The 19,940-nt window shown below is 42.2% G+C and overlaps 1 protein-coding gene across 1 annotated transcript in view; it reads left to right on the top strand.

Moving 5' to 3' along the window:
- Positions 1–1,144: 1,144 nt before the first annotated feature.
- The window catches only part of TRMT12 (tRNA methyltransferase 12 homolog), a 24,252-nt gene continuing 5,456 nt past the window's right edge, over positions 1,145–19,940 (top strand). The window contains 3 exon segments of the mRNA XM_082363092.1: positions 1,145–10,408; positions 10,411–10,517; positions 19,543–19,612. Coding sequence (XP_082219218.1) covers positions 9,094–10,408; positions 10,411–10,517; positions 19,543–19,569 — 1,449 coding nt within the window. The 5' untranslated portion in view covers positions 1,145–9,093 and the 3' untranslated portion in view covers positions 19,570–19,612.

Below are 19,940 nucleotides of genomic sequence, written 5' to 3'. Positions count from 1 at the left end.
AAAATTTTTTTAATGTATGGTGTATTTATGATTATATGTGCTGCATTATTGAGTATATTCCTAGCAGGATAGAAATTCCATTTTAACCAGACATTGTCAAGAACCAAATCCTACATTTAAAATTGTACCTGTCTGAAGATGAAAAGAATTTTCTGCACTCTAGTTACTGATCTCTTACTTTTGAAACCTGGTTTCTCCTCCATGGCCCATATCCTTCCAGTGCCCAGCACCAGAGAACACATTCACGTCATCATGGGACAGCTGGCCTGCACTGTGTCAAGATGCCCGTGAGTCAGGAGTCAAACATAGGAATATTCCTGGAAACTACTCCCAAACTTGAATGGCTAGCTAGAACTTAACCACACACAGAAGTGACTGCAAGCGCGTAAATGTATCCCACTAACCCAAAACTACATGTATTCTCAGCTTAACCTACTTGGTTCCCAAAATGCCTGCAGCCACTCCAGGGTCACCCTACAAGAAAGGAAGTGGGCCAGAGGGGAAGGCGGCATGGAGTGACACAGCGATCTTAACCATTTGTGGTGAAGACGTCTTACTTTCGCAAATTTTACAAAAACACATGACCTTGTGAAACGATGGTGAAGGGCCCCATGCAGGGCCTTTGGAAGGGGCCTGTGCAAGTGAGGGGACCTGAAGCTTTAGCTTCATTACTGTCGCAGTAAATCTGCTTCTGAGGATGGGAAAGAAACTCACTAGCTGCTGCTATGCCGAGGGTGAGCCTTGTGTACACACGCCTTAACTCAGCTGGTGAGGTGGCTATACATCTAGTCACCTGAAAGCAGAACGACCTGACTCTGAAAAGTCATTTCTCAACGAATAGTTATCTACTGTGCACCTCCTCGCCAAGGCACTGTGCTGAGGGTCAGGACATAGAGAAAACATGGACCCCTGATCTTGAAGGGGTCACTGTCCAGCCAGGTAGATCTCTGTACTCAGTGGCATGTGCTACGTGTGAGAAATGAACAGAGCTTTTAAGGGCACCCTAGCAGAGGCATGAGTTCCTCCAGACGTGAGGGTGTGGTAGAGGGAGGGAGGGAGGGAACATGGTTGGGAAGGTAGGAGGGGTGGTGCCTGAGCTAAGTTTCAAGGTGAGGAGGGTGTAGGTAGGTGAGGAGGGTGTAGGTAGGTGAGGAGGGTGTAGGGAGAGATGAGGGATAGGAATGCCCTTCAGCATTCTCCCTGGGCTGTGATAGGTCATCTTCTTTAGAGATTTCCTAAAGCCTGCAGGTGAATGGACTGGCCAGGTGGGTAAGAAGCATCCTGTGGGCAGAAGGAAGGTGGGGAGTATGTTCAGAGCCCTCACTACAGCCACACAGAGTGATGCAATCTCTAAGCACGTCTATTTTCCCATGAATGCACCCCCTGGTGGAGACACCTGGTAATACATGTACATTCAGACTGCGCCACTCTATTCACAGGTCCCAGGCTTTTAAGCCAGCAACTCGAATCCAGAGAGCTCTAAACTATGTGTCTATATTTTTATTTATAAATTTTGGAAAAGAGTTATAGTACTAATGTATTATATACTTTACTAAATATATGCAGATATAGAAATTAAAGATATGAGATATAAAAAATAAATCAAAATAAGAAAAATTTAGTATTTCCCCTCCTCACCCACTAGGACCATCTTGTATACTCATGGGGTGCATTGAATCATTTTGGAGCCCTGTGAAAATCAGTGTTGTCAAATTGTTCTTGAAAGCAGCATAGGTGGTTAAAAATGTAGACTCAGGAGTCAGCTGGCCTTTATGCGAATCCTGGCTCCACCACTTCCTAGCTGTGTGACAACCTCAATATTTCTTTCTTTAAAACACAAACAATAATAGTACACACCTCATAGAGTTCTTGGAAAGGCTAATTAATATAAAACATTGACATCAGTGCTTGGCACATGGTAAGCACTTGTTAAACATTATTATTTTCCTCAGTGCCACTATTAAAAACAACTTAAAATCTTTGGTTTTACATTGTCCTTAAAAAAACCCAGATGGGAGGAAAAGGAGAGAGAAGCCTGGAAGGACTTCCTGAAAAAGGTGACCCCCCAGTCTGAATCGGAATTTTCAGAAACACATAGGAGTTTGCTGGGTGAAGGTGAAGGCAACAAGAGTCAGTTCAGCCTTTTCTTAGGTAAACTATACATTTTATTAACACTTTTTCAATAGATGCTGTTCTTGGCTCTTATGTCTCCTTCCTGTCATTCATTCTAAATCCTTCTCCAGAACCTCTTTGTTGTTTCCAGGAGCTTTTTCACTTACTGCCTACAGAAATGCTTGACTTTCGCTCACTCTCCCTCATGCATCTCAATTATTTCCATAATCAGAAAGTAAAACCAACCCACTTTCCAGCCTCCCCAGCAGTCGGTGGTGGGGGAGGGATGGCAATAAGACCCTTCTGTCCCAGAGGCGTAGGCGGAAGTCCACATGGTGGGCATTTCTTATTTCTTCTTGCTCTGCCCTATTCTTCCTGCCCCAGTGAGCTCACAGAGCCTAGAAGTGTAGTGCCTGTCTTGAAACCACAAGGATGAAAGGGTCACACTGAGGCTGAGAAGGAGCCTGGGTTACTGAGAATTTTCCTGAACAGCTACACCAGCCCTGGACTTTTATATTAAAATATATATGCCTCTCCACCCACTGCAGAGCCGCTGTTTTGGAGGTTTCCGTTACTTGTTGACAAATACACTCACACATCCGGATTAACCATGTCAGTAAGGGATGTCTAATAGAGATTGATGAAAAAAGGCCCATGGGAAAGGGTACGACCCCTGAGAAGCCAGGAAAATCCAAACCCTCTGAAACCCAAGAATTCAGAGGCTTCGACTACTTTGCTGCTGGTTATTGCTGCCATCTAGTGGCAATATTTTGGAACTAAAATTCTTTCTGGCCATAAACTCTGCAGATCTTTCTTCTTTCCTTTCCTCATTCATTCATTCATTCACTCACTTATGTGTTCATTCTACAAATACTTTATGAGGATGTACTATGTGTGGTGGACCCTCCTAAATGCAATAAGGAAATATAATAATGAGGGGGAAATCCAGCTCCTTGCCCCTTCAAACATACATACTTGGGGGGAGATAGCCACTAATCAAACTTAAAAATGGAAAAGTATTATTAAAACAGAAAAAAAAAGAAAAAGTTGGGAAGGATATAAGAGAAGAGCATGGTGCTATGAAGATCGTTGATAAGGATTTGACTTATAGGTGAGATGGGTAGGAGGTTAGAGAGGGTTTTCCTGAGGATGTGCCGATTGGCCTGAAATCTCAGGAAGAACCAGGTGAGACTGCAGTGAGAGCAGTCATGAAAGTGAGCTGCAACGAAGAGAGAGAGTATGTTGAATACAGGGGAATAAAAGGCCATGCATTTAGATATACTCTAAACAGTCTGGTTTCTGAACTGAGACTATGCTTGTGAATTGTGGTGACAATAGAATATTTTACCTGAGCATGAGCTGTAAAGGTATCAACTAACAGATCTATAGACCACTCCACCCAGCAACAGCAGAATACATATTCTTCTTCTCAAGAGCACATGGAACATTCTCCAGGATAGACCATATGCTAAGCCATAAAACGAGCCTTGATAAATTTAAAAGGATTGAAATCATACCAAAGTATGTTCTCTGACCACAGTGGACTGAAATTAGACATCAGTGACAAGGGAGGGACTTCCCTGGTGGCAGAGTGGTTAAGAATCCGCCTGCCAATGCAGGTGACCTGGGTTTGAGCCCTGGTCCTGGAAGATCCCACATGTGGTGGAGCAACTAAGCCTGTGCACCACAACTACTGAACCTGTGCTCTAGAGCCCACGAGCCACAACTACTGAAGCCCACGTGCCTAGAGCCAGTGCTCTGCAACAAGAGAAGCCACCACGATGAGAAGCCCACGCACCACAACGAAGAGTAGCCCCCACTCGCCGCAACTAGAGAAAGCCTGCATGCAGCAACAAAGACCCAATGCAGCCAAAAATTAATTAATTAATTAATTAATTGATTGATCAGAAAAAAAGAAATCAATGACAATGAATTTTTGGGAATTCCAAGCATTATAAATGAAACAATGCACTCCTAAATAACCAATGGATCAAAGAAGGAAAGCTACAGGTGGTTTGTGTCTTCAGGCATGAACAGGGGAAGGACTGCCCCAGTGAGTAGTAAGGCAAAATAAAGGTGCTTTCAGGTTATGACCCATGCGTTTTGAATATTCATTTTACCATTTACGTTTAAGCCACTACAAATCAATAAGTTAAAAGACAAACAAATAATTCATATTGAGATTTTATTATAGAACGTTAAAAATGCAGTAAACCTATCCACTAATGAATTAAAGTGAGAACTTTTCAGATAAGATATTTTATTAAAACTTGTTATTTTTATTTTAAGTTTTTATAAATTAAATATTACAAAGTCTCAAACTCCAGGTATCATAATATGAATTATTTAAAGCCAACATACAATAATGGAATACTCATTTATGGCATAATATGCTTTATAATGTGACAATGTAGCTCTTTTTATAATAAAACAAAGTTTATGAAAGACCCCAAACAGCCTAAGACATCTTGAGAAAAAGGAAGAAAACCTGAGATATCACATGCCCAGACTTGAAACTGTACTACAAAGCCATCGTAATCAAAATGGTATGGTACTGGCACAAAAACAGACATAAATAGATCAATGGCACAGAATAGAGAGTCCCAAAATATGAGCAATTAATCTACAACAAAGGAGGCAAGAAATATACTTAGGGAAAAGAGAGTCTCTTCAATATATGGTGTTGGGAAAACTGGACAGCTACCTGCAGAAGAATGAAACTGGACTACTTTCTTACACTATGTACAAAAATAAACTCAAAATGGATTAAAGATTTAATGTAAGACCTGAAATCATAAAACTCCTAGAAGAAAACAAGCTATAACCTCCTTGACATCAGTCTTTAGGAATATTTTTTTGGATATGTCTCCTCAGGCAGGGCAAAAAAAGGGCAACAAAATAAACAAATGGGACTACATTAAACTAAAAAGGCTTTTGCACAGTGAAGGAAACCATCAACAAAATGAAAATGCAACCTACTGAAAGGGGAAAGAGATTTGCAAATGATATATTCAACAAGGGGTTGATACCCAAAATATATAAAGAACTACAACTCAATATCAAAAAGACAAACAGGCCATTTAAAACATGGGCAGAGAGCCTTAATAGACATTTTCCCAAAGAATATATACATATGGTCCACAGCACATGAAAAGATGATCAACATCACTAATCATCAGGGAAATGCAAATCAAAACCACAGTGAGATATCACCTCACACCTGTCAGAATGTCTATCAACAAAAAGACAAGAAACAAGTATTGGCAAGGATGTGAAGAAAAGAGAACCCTTGTGCACTGTTGGTGGGAGTGTAAACTAGTGCAGCCACTATGGAAAACAGTATGGAGTTTCCTCAAAAAATTAAAAATAGAACTACCATACAATCCAATAATTACACTTCTGGATATTTATCTGAAGAAAACAAAAACACTAATTTGAAAAGATATATGTACCCATATGTTCATTGCAGCACTATTTACAATAGCTATGGAAGCAACCTAAGTGTCCATTCATAGATGAATGGATAAAGAAGATATGTTATACATATATACAATGGAATATTACTGAGCCATAAAAGAGAATGAAATCTTGCCATTTACAGCAAAATAGATGGACCTGGAGAGTATTATGCTAAGTGAAATAAGTCAGAGAGAAAAACAAATATCCTATGATATTACTTGTAGTGGAATCTAAAAAACAAAACAAATGAAGAAACATAACAAAAGAGAACAGACTCATAGACACAGAGGACAAACTGGTGGTTGCCAGGGGGGAGAGGGGTAAGGAGGATGGATGAAATAGATGAAGGGGATTAAGAGGTACAAAGTTCCATCTATAAGAAAAATAAGTCACAGGGATGTAATGTACACATAGAGAATATAGTCAGTAATATTGTAACAACTTTGTATGGTGACAGATGGTCACTGGTCCTATTGCAGTAATCATTTCATAATGTATAAAAATATCAAATCACTATGCTGTACACCTGAAAATAATATAATATTTTATGTTAATTATAAGTCAATTAAAAAATTTTTAAGTCTATGAAAAAAATACATTGACATAACATAAATGGAGTCAAGTAATAGTGTGTTATCAGTGAAATAAACACAGGCAGATGTCCATTCAGGAAGCTGTGAGACAAGGTCTAGGGCAATGTCACTGTGGACAGAGAGATGGAGATTCCCTGTGGAACTATGTCAAGGCGGGTCAAGTCCATCAAAAATGGAGATGGCTTTGTTTTAAACACCGAGGGCAAGAACAAGGCATAAGTAAAAGTCCCAGGTTTCTGACGTGAGTGTCTAGGAGACTGGCAGGGGCATTTCACGAGCTAAAGAGAAGTGGGGAGAAGTGAGTGCATTTTGGAAGTGTTGAGTTTGAAGTGCCTGGGAGATACCACATAGGGAGGAAATGGTAGACCATTATACCCATAAAAAGAAGCATTCAGTGAGGGAGGAGGAAAAGCAACAGGATGTGTTCTTCAAAAGGTAAGAGGAGGAGGGCTTGATCTCTTCTCCACATTCACAAAGCATGAAGAAACTGAAACTCCAGTAGCATTTAACCTTATTTGTGAATGTACCAATAACACAAAACTGAGTTGTGTGATGGCAAGAACTGCATCTTATTCAATTCTCTGTGCTTTAATGAGCTTAGCACTTGGGGAGATTAGCAAATAGTTGGTGTTCAAAATATGCAGAAGTGATGCTGAAATGAATGAACAAAAGAAGAGGGACCCAGTGGAAGGGAAAGGCATTCCAGGTGCAGCCAGCAGAGTGAAGAAAGGTAGGAAGGGAAAAATAATTAAAGGGAAGCAATTATTCCTCCTTATTTTCAGGCTCCAGGATATCTCAAGCTGTGGACGAAAGCTCTTGTATATACAGCCAGCCCAACACAGTTCAGAACCTCATTCCTACAGGGGGGAACGCCCTTAAAGGATTGAATGTAGCCTCTTGTGAGGCATATGATCCCTTGGTCTTCAGTATGCTGGCGTCTCATCAAGAAGAGATGGTTATACAAACACATCTCCAGGTGGGGTCTCTGTGACTGAGATTAAGGTGGAATTAGATCTTTCTGGCCACTCTGGGCGGGCCAGTTTGTGGAAAAGTTTGCCCAACCTCCCCTCTACTCTCCAGCTAATCTCCCTAGCCTACTTCTCCTTTACTAAGTAACTATCCTCTTCTGTATTTGAACTCGTGGGTTGTCTACAAGCTTGTTTATTATGGTCATTGCTGGTTACTTTTGGTTTGTTCTGATTTTTAATGAGTTCAAGTGATGGAACTGGTGGGGAAAGTGAGGTCATGTGCTTGAGTGACGGGGATCAAAGTGGCCATCTACAAGTGTGGCTCATTTGTAAATCTGCAATTTTAAAAGGACCATTTCCAACACTCAGACATTGCTGGCTTTCAATCATATCCCCCCATATTTTGTTTATCTCAGGTTAAAAGTAAGGTGTAGTCTGGGTCAAAGTTTGTATGACCTTATTTTAATTATTGTTGCAAGATGTCAGACTGACGTTGGAACAGAAAGAAACCTAGAGAAAGAACATTTTGTAAGATATGACTTCTTCCATCCCCTGCTATAAATAATAAAGGGAGTTTCGATTTGTTTGAGACCCAGAAAAAAATTTTTCCTGACTGCATCATAGATTTTCTGAAGATTTTTCTAGTAAATAAAAATAACATTTGTTCATCATATACAATTTATAACTAGAGAAAATGTATAAAAGAAAATGGAATCATCTGTAATTGCATCACATACAGGGAATCTCAATGCGTCAATGTTCACATATTAGAGCATGCCCTAATAAATTTATTTATGTACAAAAATAAATAATATGCCATGATCTAAGGCACAATTATAGATTTTGCAATTAGCACTGCAATAAGAGTAACATCCCATGTCATTAAAATTTCATATGATCATCATCATAATTGTATAATATTTCCATCAAAAGGATGTACCATAATTCTTTTAACCTTTCATCTTTAGGTTTAAAACAACAAGGACCATTTTAGTGTATCAATCTTTGTCTGAATTTATGATCATTTCTACATTTATGGAATGGGTTAATAGTTAAATAAGTATGAACATGTTCAAGTCTCTTTGTGCTCAAAGCAATCATTCTCTTAATAACTATAGTATTTGCCAAGCCATTACTCATGGCCAGGAACTATACAAGATGCTGGGGCCATAGCAGTAAACAGAAAAAGAATATCCCTTATCTATGAGAACATTATTTGCTACCGGGGGAGAGGGGCTTTTAAGTGTAAACAAATAAATAGCAAAACAAGAGCTAAAGAAGAAATTACAGTGTTAAATAGACATAATGTGGAGGGAAGAGAGTGTTTAATGAAGGCCTCACAAGAAGATGACCTTCAGACAAATCGCCAGCCACTGTATCTTCTAGGGGAAGGGCATTTCAGACAAAGGGGACAGAAAGTACAAAGGCAAGAGCACAAGAAAAGGTTTGGCCAATTTTATAAAGGAAGCGAAAGGAGACTGGTGTCCCTAGAATGTGTTTAGCCTTGGGAACAGTTCCATCTCAGGCTGAGATTTAAGTGCCAGATTTACGCGCAGCACGGTACTAAGGGAAGGCTTTCTCCAAATTCATTGCATCATTCCAGGTTCACTTCTTTCTTTTGATCTGTGAGCAGCATTGCAGAGAGTATCTGAGGGTTCTGGAGGATACCAACTAATTTGAAATTTTTAAGCCGGCAGAATTCCTGCTTGTTATTAATTTCCCCTTAGGCAGGAACAAGTAACGGTTGGCCACAACAAAGATGGCGGCAGCGGCCTCACACGGCAACGGCAACGTCGGCGCCATTCATCAACTAGCGCGATAATATCATATAGTTCCGCCTTGCCGGTTTGACGTCACTTCCGGCCCCGGCCAGCGGCGTGCGCGCCCGTCTTCCGTCTTTGCGCTTGGATGTGCGGACGGAAGTAAGCGGACTCGGAGTCGCGCGGAGGGATTCCCAGGGAATGCGGCACAGCAACATGGACAGGGCAGGCGGGAAGTCCGCGGCTGTTGTCGCAGTTGTGACTGAACCTCGGTTTACTCAGCGATACAGGGAATATCTCGAGAAGCAGAAACTCCTGGAGAGACAGCACCGTGTGGAAAAGATGCCGGATGGCACCGTGGCGCTGCCGGTGCTGGGAGAGAGCCTCCATGAGCAGCACCTGCGGGAGCTGAGGAATCGTGTGGCTCCAGGCAGCACCTGTGTGCTAACGCAGCTCCTGAATCCTGTTCTTTCAAAGAAGGCCCAGGCTTGTTCACCTGCCCAAAGGCTGTGTCTTGAGGTGAGACGCTGGGTAGAGGGCCGCGGAGTGACGTGGTCAGGTCAGCTGGAGGCTGATCTGCCCCGATCTTGGCAACGACATGGTGACCTCTTGTTGCTGAGTGAGGACTGTTTCCAAGCCAAGCAATGGAGAAATCTGGAACCAGAACTCTGGGAGACGGTTGCCTCGGCCCTTGACGTCCAGCGTTTGGCCAAACGAGGGCGGGTGTCACCGGATGGCACTCGAACTCCAGCAGTGAGTCTGCTGCTGGGCGACCATGGCTGGGTAGAGCATGTGGATAATGGGATCCGATATAAGTTTGACGTGACCCAGTGCATGTTCTCCTTCGGAAACATCACCGAGAAGCTTCGTGTGGCATCGCTGCCCTGTGCTGGAGAAGTGCTGGTGGATCTCTATGCAGGGATTGGTTATTTTACCTTGCCTTTCCTAGTTCATGCTGGTGCTGCCTTCGTCCATGCCTGCGAGTGGAACCCGCATGCTGTAGTTGCTCTGAGAAATAACCTTGAGCTCAATGGAGTAGCTGATCGATGCCAGATACACTTTGGGGATAACAGAAAACTGAAGCTCTCAAGCATTGCGGACAGGGTGAACCTGGGGCTGATTCCCAGCTCTGAAGAAGGCTGGCCCATTGCCTGCCAAACGCTAAGACAGGATGCTGGAGGCATTTTGCATATTCACCAAAATGTGGAATCTTTCCCAGGGAAGACTCTCCAGCCTCCTGGAAGCAGTGAAATGGAAAAGGAGTATTGGTCTTCTCCTCAGCAAATGATCACCAACCAGTTGAAAAATGGAGCTGCCAGAGATTCTAGGAGAAAAATGCTGTCAGCCACCACCAAGCCAGAGTGGCAAAGGTGGGCGGAAGCTGCAGAAAGTCGAATTGCCACTCTTCTTCAACAGGTGCACGGGAAACCGTGGAAGACACAAATCCTGCACATCCAACCAGTGAAATCCTATGCTCCCCACGTGGATCACGTAGTCCTGGATTTGGAATGCCGCCCCTGTCCTCTAGTTGGCTAGAGAAGGTGGATCCTGAGACAGGAGGATCTACGTGTGAGTGGCCCTTAAAGCATCAACTCAGGCTGGGGCCTCACCCCTCTTGTCTCCTGGTAATCTATTTTAATATTTTGTGGCCCTAAAAGCAGGCTCTAAATCAATACATATTATTTCATTTGTCTTCCGTTAACACCCTACAGAATGAGCTACGTATCTGGGAGAAGTAGTGTGGCTCATTGAAATGAGGCCTGGCTGTGCAGTTGTGAGTTCTGAATTGTGACCTCAGTTCTAGCTAATCTGGGGTACATGGTTCCAGTATTCCTTTGGCCTTGAATTTTCTCATTTGCAAAATGAGGGATTCTTGGCAAGGTCTCACATGGCTGTCACCTAATAAACAGTTATGCACAGGGCATTGGTTATTTTAGAGTGAAGGACACAGTGCTGTTTCCAAAATCACTGCAGCTACAGTATGGAAACTCACCTGGAGTGGGGCCAGGATGGAAGCAGGGAGACGGGAGAGGAGGCTTCTGTGGTGGTTCAGGCATGAGATGATGGTGGCTTGGACTAGGGTGGTGGCAGTGAGAGGTGAATGGATTTGAGAAATAAAATCGATGGGTCTAAGCAGTGGGGTCCAAAGCAAGGCATTCAAGTGGTGCTGCTTGGTTATTATGACTGACTAAATTAGGGATGGAAGAGGACAAAAATTCCTCTAGTGTATTACCTCCATTCGTCTACTTTAGCATTCCTAAATGAGTAGGTGCGGGGAGGGTGTGTCTTAGGTTTATCATAGTAGAGAAAGTGTTAAGAATGACTGCTTTAAATGACAGGGCAGGGAAACTAGATTTCCAGCCTTAGCTTGTGCAGTAGCTGCCAATTGCTAGCTAATTTTTAAAGTTTGAATTAAAATCTTAGATTTTTACAGGCCTCAGACTGCCTTTCCATCTTCCTTCCCTGGCGGAGAACATCAGGGCCAACATAAGGAGCTCTAAGGAATGTGAGATGCTGTGCAGTTTTCCAAGCCTCCCCTTATTTTATGGCTGTCTGCCAGCGCCATTGTTTACTGTTGGAATGACTAAGTGTAAGGAATCACTGTTTACCTTTAGGATGACTAATTGTCGAGAATCAATTTTCAGAGCTTTGTTTTGGTGCACTTTGAAGTCATCTGGGCTTGTTGAAGGAAACAGAAGTGTGGCTTGGTAGTTCCCTGGTGGCCTAGTGGTTAGGATTCTAGGCTTTCACTGCTGTGGCCTGGGTTCAGTCCCTGGTAGGGGAACTGAGATCCCGCAAGCTGTGTGGCGAGGCCAAAAAAAAGAAAAAGGATAAGTGTGGCTTTATCATGATTATGATTGTACCTGGCATTTGTCTGGCTGCGGTTGGGCTGGGCTGCTTGTTCTTCTCTTGCAGCAGTGCCAATAAGGACAGGATTGGTGCTGCTTGTGTTGTTCTGAAAATATTAAATGCCTACTATCAACATGAGCCACAGGAAATATGAAGAGGCATTAGATACTGTCTCTGAGGAGCTCCCAAGCTAGCAACAGACGTAACACAAATGCTGAAAGAGTCAGAACGTAGTAAGTGCCGTATGAGTGATAGCTCGTTGCAGAAGTGTAAAGGTGGGGAAGGAAAAAAAAGCTCTGAGAATTGAATGAGGAGGTCTTCAGAGAGGTAGTGTTTGAATTGGCTCTTAAAAACTGGGTGAGATTTTGTTAAGTGGAGTCAGGTGCTGGTTGAAGAGACTGACAGGTGCCAGAGTTTGGAAGCTCAGAGTGTTTGGAACATTGCCATTAGATCAGTTTGGAACAGAAGAAGCAGTGAGAGATGTGCTGAAGATGGGGGTTGCTGTAAGGATTAAAAAGAACAGTGTCTTGTGCAGAGTAGGCCCCCAGGAAATGTTGGCTATCATGTGACCCCTCAGAGCGAGCCTGCTAGATTCCATTCCCATCCCACAGAACGGCCTTCCTGCGTTTGCCTTCATCATTTCACACCCTGGGTTTCTTCTCACACCTGTGCCTACAGCGTTCTCTCCTCAAGCTAAAGATGCCAGCCGGAGCTTGAGCCAATCCAGGGGGAGAAACAATGAGGGAGATGAGTCAGGGAGCCGCATGTCCAGGGGCTGAGGAGTTAGCTTCCTGCCATAAGCTGTGGGAGAGGCAGCTGATGTCACGTGCACCCAAATGAATTCATTCAACTTGTTATACGTATCAGGCCCTGAGTGTTAGTGGGGAAAGAAGATTGACATGGGCTCTGCCTTCGTGGCATTTAGGTTCCACTCGTTCAGCTCCTGGCTCCGCTACTTTCTATGTGACCTGAGGCAAGTCATGAATCTCTCATGATTTCGTTTTCTCGTCTGTATGCTGGAGTTAACAATTGAACATATCCTGAAGGGAAGTTGTTGGGTTTAAATGAGTTAACATACGTTAACTGTCATCACAGTGACTGGTATATCGTGAATGTTTCAGTCTCTGTATGAGGGGAACTACCATTTCCCAATTTGGCTGTGAGGGATTGCTGCACATCTGCTTGACTTACAGCAGAATGACTTTATTTTGAAAGCCATTCACTGGTTTATTAGGATGTTCTGTGAATTTCCCCATCAGGCACTGTGCGGAGGGCCAGGGACGTAGAGGTGAGTAAACCTGAGTCCTGCCCACAATGGAATCACCACCTGGTGACATGGACACAGATGAAACAATGTCAGTACTATGTACTAAGTGCACATATAGAAACAAATGGGTTTTTACAGGCACGCATAGGATCTGGGTTATGGGAGGTGGAGAGGGTGGCTGGGAAGGTGGGAGCAGGGATGCCTAAGTTGAGAGTTAAAGAGTGAGCAGGAGTTACGTGTGATGGAAGAGAATAAGGGTCCCTTAAGCCTTTTCTCCACCTGAGTATATCCATTTACAGTACAGTTTTCTCCAAGCACCTGCTGGATGGCCTGACCCAGAAGAGACATTTAGTGGAACCAAGGGGAAAAGACTGAAGGGGTCAGGAGGCTCAATGCGTCCTTACAAATTCAATCCAGGAATTTGTAAAAGCTCTAAAGGCTTCCTTTGCGGGCATTAGTATTAGTTGCTGATTAATGTACCCACCTGATGGAGAAGTTGGGATTAAAAAACAGTAATAATGATTTTATCAAACTCCCTCGACCGTGAGCTGCTCTATTCATTCACTCCATAATTTTAATAAATTACATGCATGTATTAATACACGAGTATAATGTATATATTTAAAATATACAAACAGAAATTTAAAACGATGAGACACAAATATATAGAAAAAGCATTTTTAATTCAGTTTCTTCCACCCTGGGCACACGTGTGAGAAGAAACCCAGTATATGTCACTCTGAACAGCCTCAAGGTGCAGCCACTTCACATTGGCAAGCCATAAAACTAGTCATTTTCAAACTAAACTATTATTTTAAATGATTAAAACTTTTCATATTTTTAAAAGCATTTTTGAGTTTTGTTCTGGAATACAGTTAGGTTACTTGGAAACAGTTTGGTCTTTTTGAGTCTTGCTTTTAAGCATTTGTTAGAGCAGCATATAGTCTAGGATTAATTTTTTTCCATTATTGAAGCAGGACCTTTCTTCGTTCTCTGACGCCTTGTGAATTATGAGATTTTTCCACTCTTGCTGTACGTAGGAACAGGAATTATCCACCACCCTGTGTGGTGTGAGCTCTTGAGTATTGTTTCCTATTATCCTTTCTGGTGGGTCTTTTGTTGGCTTTTGGTAGTTTCCTATCATGTGGGCTGATCATTACTCAGCTGAAAACTTTTAAGGGAACGGTCAGCAGATCTCTGGAGTTCCCTCTGTGTGTGGCTTTTTCCTCCCTGGCATTCTACCCTGTGAACTCTACTTACCTGGGCTCCCAGGACTCACCTCCTCACCTCAGGGAGTCAGACTGCTGGCCTCCACTCCATCCTCATGCCACAGCCTGGAAAACTTCTCCAGGCTGTAAGTTGGAGCAATTGTATGGCTCACCTGGTTTGTTTTGCACCTCTCATGGACCATTGCTCTTCATTGCCTATGTCCGATGCCTTGAGGGCTGTTGTTTCATAAATTTTGTCAATTTTTTTTAAACTATTTAGAAGTTTATAATAATTGTTTTGACATAAATGTACTAGCTTTCACAATCATTATTATTGATGAAATTCACTCTAGCAATAATATACACACTTCAGCTGACAATGTTTCAACATGTAAAGCACATAAGAATTTCTTGCTACAATTATGTTTAGAATTATGTTAGAATTATCTATATTATAAAATGAATATTAAAATATTAGCAATGATATCTTTCTGATTGGATATGATAATAACTTGCAAGATTTCCTGACCAACAATCACAATTTCAGAGAGGCCAGAAACAGTGAGAAAATAGGTATTTGTCTCTTTGGGTTTTTAAAGGTCAAGGTTGAATCCAAGGTAAGTAGAAAATATTGAATATGAGGCTAAAACTGAATTTTGGTATAACACACACATATTAGGTAGGTAGGTAGATACAGATGGATAGACTGTCCTAGTTTCCCTTTTTTTCTTTTAGTAATTGAATTTTATTTTAAAATCAAAGCTAAACGTACAGTTTCAAAATTCAAATAAAAGTAGCAAAACTTTATGGAAAAAACAAAGCAGTTCTGCAGCACCATGGTGAAGCAGCTGTCCTGCAGCTCCTTTCCCTTCACTTTGTGTGTCTACTTTCAGCACTTTCAAATGGGCATATGTGCCAAAGGAGATGCAGGACCTAACCTACATGTACCAACAGGAGCCATGAGAGTCTGTTGAACTGGGTGCTGAGGGTGTGGGATGGGAAGCAGTTTGCATTCATATAGGACAGAGAACAGTACTTGCCCACCCTCTATCATAATATAGTCAGAAGAGATCTAGACCATCTGAACCTTCCATGGAATGTCACACTGACCTATTACATTCCTGACATCATTACTACTTGGGCCAGGTAAACAATAAGTAGCTAGCATATTATACTCCCAAGGATAGGAAATAATCACTAATAAGAACAAGCAACCTTTTACATCAGTGAAATTTTTAGGGTGCAGTGGTCTGCTTGAATGTCAAGATGTCTCCTTCGTAGTAAAGAACAAATTTTTGCATCTCACTCATTTTATCAATATTCTGCCACCAAGAATGCACATCAAGCTCCAGGCTTCTTTGTGGGAATTCAGAACTTGAGAATACTGCTCTGACTCATATACTGGGTGACTGGAAGGCTGCCAGTTTTCAGTGGGATCCAGAGCACATAAAGGCTCTGTAGCAGGTACAGCCTGCAGTGTAATTAGCCGTACTGCATGGGCCATTCAATACAGGAGAGTCTACGGGACAAGAGTATCTGTGATAAGCATAGCAGCCATGGGAGTTTATGGCAAGCTCCAGCTGGAGAATCGCAAGGTAGACTACTAGGTTCTGTAGCAAGGCCAAAGCATCTGCAGTGGAGAACCACACGTCATTCAAAAATGGCTCCTTGCAAGCTGATGGGCCTTGGTAGGAACTGAGCATCTCATGGGACATCAAGTAACCCTTCATGAGCTAGGTTTTGTCAGACCCACCAAGTCAATCCATCATAAGGTGGAAGTGGTACACCTGGGATCGGTGACAAGTAGGGCCAGGGGAAATGAATAGGTACATAGGCAGGTGGTCCAGACTCCCGTATCATACGTATAACTCTTGAACCAGGGTCCCTCCCTCAGTTCACAACTGTGGCTGCTTGAGAGGCTCTTTTGTCTAGCTGATTCAGGACAAAAAAGCCCAAGCTAAGTTCACTGATGGGTTTATTGGAATATGGGTTCAAAACAAAAATAGACTTCTGCCCTACAGCCCAAATCAGGAGTGCTGTTAAAAGACAGGTGAATTCTCCAAAAAGGCAGAATTTGGGGCAGTATTCCTGGTCATCCACTTTGTGTGGAAAAAGAAGTGGTTTGAAGTAAGAATATATCTTCTTGGCAAGTGGCAGATACGTTGGCTAGATGATCAGGGGCCTGGCATGAAAAAGATTAGATCAGGGACAGGGAAGCCTGGAGAAGAAGCAGTGGAGAAATCTGCGGGATTCGGCACATGAGTAAAGAACTTTGTGTTGTATAACAATGCCTACCAGGGATAATCCACCACAGAACAGGCACTCAACAACTAGGTAAACAGACTTGGCCAGTAACTTAAGCAACCGCAGCCATCAGCTGTCCCAGTACTGGCACAATGGGCTCATGTACATTGTCATGTCCTAGGGATGCAGGTGAGCAAGAGGCCAACAGCATGGCTTCCACTCACCAAGTGGCCACTCCCTCGTGTTCAGCACTGAGCCCTTGATACAATAGCATCCCTCAAGGAAACCAAGCAGCTACTTGGTAGCAAGTTGATTACATCGGGCTCCTATCCTGGAAGGACAGTGACTGACCTTTACTAGAATCTTCCTGTCTCCAGGTATGAGTTTGCCTTTCCTGCCCACAAGATGTTGGCCAGACTACTTGTCCAAGGGTTTACAAGTGTTTGGTCCATCAATAGGTATCCTGCATAATATTGCCTTTGACCTAGGGACCTACTTTACAGCAAAGGACTGTTTCATGACCATGGGATTCACTGGTCCTATCACAGACTACAGAGTCTAGAAAATGCTGGCCCGATGGAGTGGTGAAAAATCCTTTTGAAACTGCAGCAAAAGCTTGGAAGATGTGAAGATGGGATGCTGTCCACCAGGACTCAGTATACTAAATCAAACTCTTATATAGTGCCATGTCCAGTATAGACAGAAAGTGCAAGTCTGGGAATGAAAAAGTAGAAATAGAATTCCCCTTGTAGGCTAAATAATGGCCCCCCAAATACGTCCATGTCCTAATACCCAGAACCTGTGAATATGTGATCTTACATGGTAAAAGGGACTTGGCAGGTGTGATTAAGTTAAGATGGGGAGAATAGCCTTGATGATCCAGGTGGACCCAATATAATCTCAGAGGTCCTTGTAAGAGGGAGATGGGAGCAAGTAGTAGGAGATCTGATGACCAAAGCAGGAGGATGGAGTGATGTAAGGAAGGGACCATGAGCCAAGGAATGTAGGCAGCCTCCAGAAATTGAAAAAGGCAAACGGATACTCTCCCAAAGCCTTCAGGAGAAACACAGCCTTGTTGACACCTTGATTTTAGATTTCTGATCGCCGTAATTTAAGAGAATAAATGTGTTGTTTTAAGCCACGAAGTTTGTGGTAATTTGTGACAGCAGCAGCAGGAAATTAATACACCCGCTTTCTGTCTCCACTGATCCACGTGTTTCCCATCCCCACAGCTCTGCTCTAGAGCAGCGCTCCCCAGCCTTTTTGGCACCAGGGACCGGTTTCCTGGAAGACAGTTTTCCCACGGACTGGGGGGATGGTTCGGGCAGTAATGCAAGCGATGGGGAGCGATGGGGAGCGGCAGATGACACTTGCTCCCTCGCCAGCCGTTCACCTCCTGCTGTGTGGCCCGGTTACTAATAGGCCCGGGGGTTGGGGACCCCTGCTCTAGGGGGCTGGTTCCTATCAGGGGAACTGTTTCATCAGGAGACACAGTTAATAGATCCATTAAACTTTAACCTACTGAGGTTTCCCAGTACTTTTAGGCTCCTTGTGCCAAGAGACCAGCAGACAAGAAAGAATCACCATCCTGGTTGGAGTAATTGAATCTGATCAGGAGGAAGTGGAGTTACTGACAATGAGGGCAGAAAGGAATATATTTCACCCTCAATGCATCCACTAGGGTGTCTCTTTGATACTTTCCTACCCAATATCAGGAGTAAAATGGGCAACTTCCAAAATGGCAGAATAAGGACCTCTAAAAACTGGCTCTTCCATAAAAAGCAATGAGAACACTGGCAAAAATTGTAAAAATCAACCTTTTCAGAATTCTAGAAACTAAAGGCTTGCGACAATCTAAGGAGCATTCATTCAAGAAAAACAGCTAAGTCTTGATTAAAAAGGAAAGCTTCTGGCTTTTTAACTTGCTCTATTCCCACCCCCTCACCTCTAATACAATGTTAAATTGTTCCTAATTTTAGGGAGAATGCCTCTACTGTGTTTCACCATTAAGTTATATGCTGTCCTTAGGTAGTATCCATAGAGTCCCACTATAGTGCTGTTTTTAAAAAATCATCCTTTTTCCACTGCACTGTAGTGTCACTTTTATGATAAATCAGGTGATTGTATATGCGTGGGGCTATTTCTAGACTTTCTCTTCTGTTCCATGGGTCAGTTTTTCTATCCATGTACCACCAATACCATCTTGTCTAAATTAGAGCCTTAGAATAGGTCCTGATATGATACTGTAAATCATTCAACTTTGTTCTTTAAGATTGCATTAGTTATTCTTGACCTTTTGCATTTTCATACGGATTTTAAAATCAGCTTGTCAATTTTTTGAAAACAAATCCTTCTGAGATTTTTTTGGGGGGAGGAATTACATTGAACCTATAAAGTAAAACTGACATCTTTGCAATATTGCATCTTTCACCTTGAAGCTTTTGTTCTACTCATTTGGGTGTAGCTATGAAATTAGAAGTGATTATCAGAAGCCTGGATGACAGGATCCCGTCCAGGGTGAAGGATCCTATATTTACCGTCTGTCAGAGGGATACTATATACATCTCCTCTAGGTTCCCTGCCTTGACAGATGTTTTTAACTTAGTATTACTTGTACTCTTCCTCTCAGCAGTATCTAATCCCTCAGATTATTCTTAACCATCACCTTAGATAACTAACATATTTGAGCCTATCATGTATTTATATCCTAATATAAATTCAGTACTACTGAATGGTTATCACATATAACAACCCAAACTAATAAACAGTATCTTCACAGTACTAACACAGTATTGTGTTAGTATCATAGGGGTTCCAATGAGTATTTCTCCTATAATCTGTTTACCATATACCATACTAAGTACTTAAAACATATTGTTTTAATTTGTGTAACAAGCATGAGCAATTACTTGCAGAGGATCAGATCTTAGGCTGTGGAATCTGAAAAGTGTGAGTTAGAATCCTGCCACTCTTAATTGCCTGTGTCCTTGGACAGGGTTGTGGAGGATTAAATTGGATAATACATGTTATATGTTTTGTATCTTATCTGACATTATTAACCTTTTTTTCTCTTTTTCCCAGATGAGGATACTGAAGATTAGAGCTTAAGTACATTGTCTAGAGACAGAGAACTAGTGAGAAGCAGAAGTGGGTAAGCATACTGCCAGGCATATAGAAAGTGCTCAGTAAATGTTGAATGAATGAATGAATGAATGAACCAAAGTCAGTCAGTATGTACTCAACGTTGACTCCAAATGCCACTATATTCTCTCATGTTTCCTTTGTTAACTAAACAACAACAGAATCTTCCTATTCATTTGGCATTTACAAAACCAGAAAATTCAAATAGCTGAATTTCCATGAGCATATCTGAAATTTACTTTAATGAATGAGAAAAACTATAAAGTAATTTAGGATCAGAGATTATTTTCCAAGTAATTCCCAAGGTCTGAGATAAAGTTATGATATGTATTTATCCT

Source organism: Balaenoptera borealis, assembly GCF_965194805.1.
Source record: "Balaenoptera borealis genome assembly, chromosome: 17".
NCBI lineage: Eukaryota > Metazoa > Chordata > Mammalia > Artiodactyla > Balaenopteridae > Balaenoptera > Balaenoptera borealis.
This window is presented reverse-complemented; position numbering and strand designations above follow the sequence as displayed.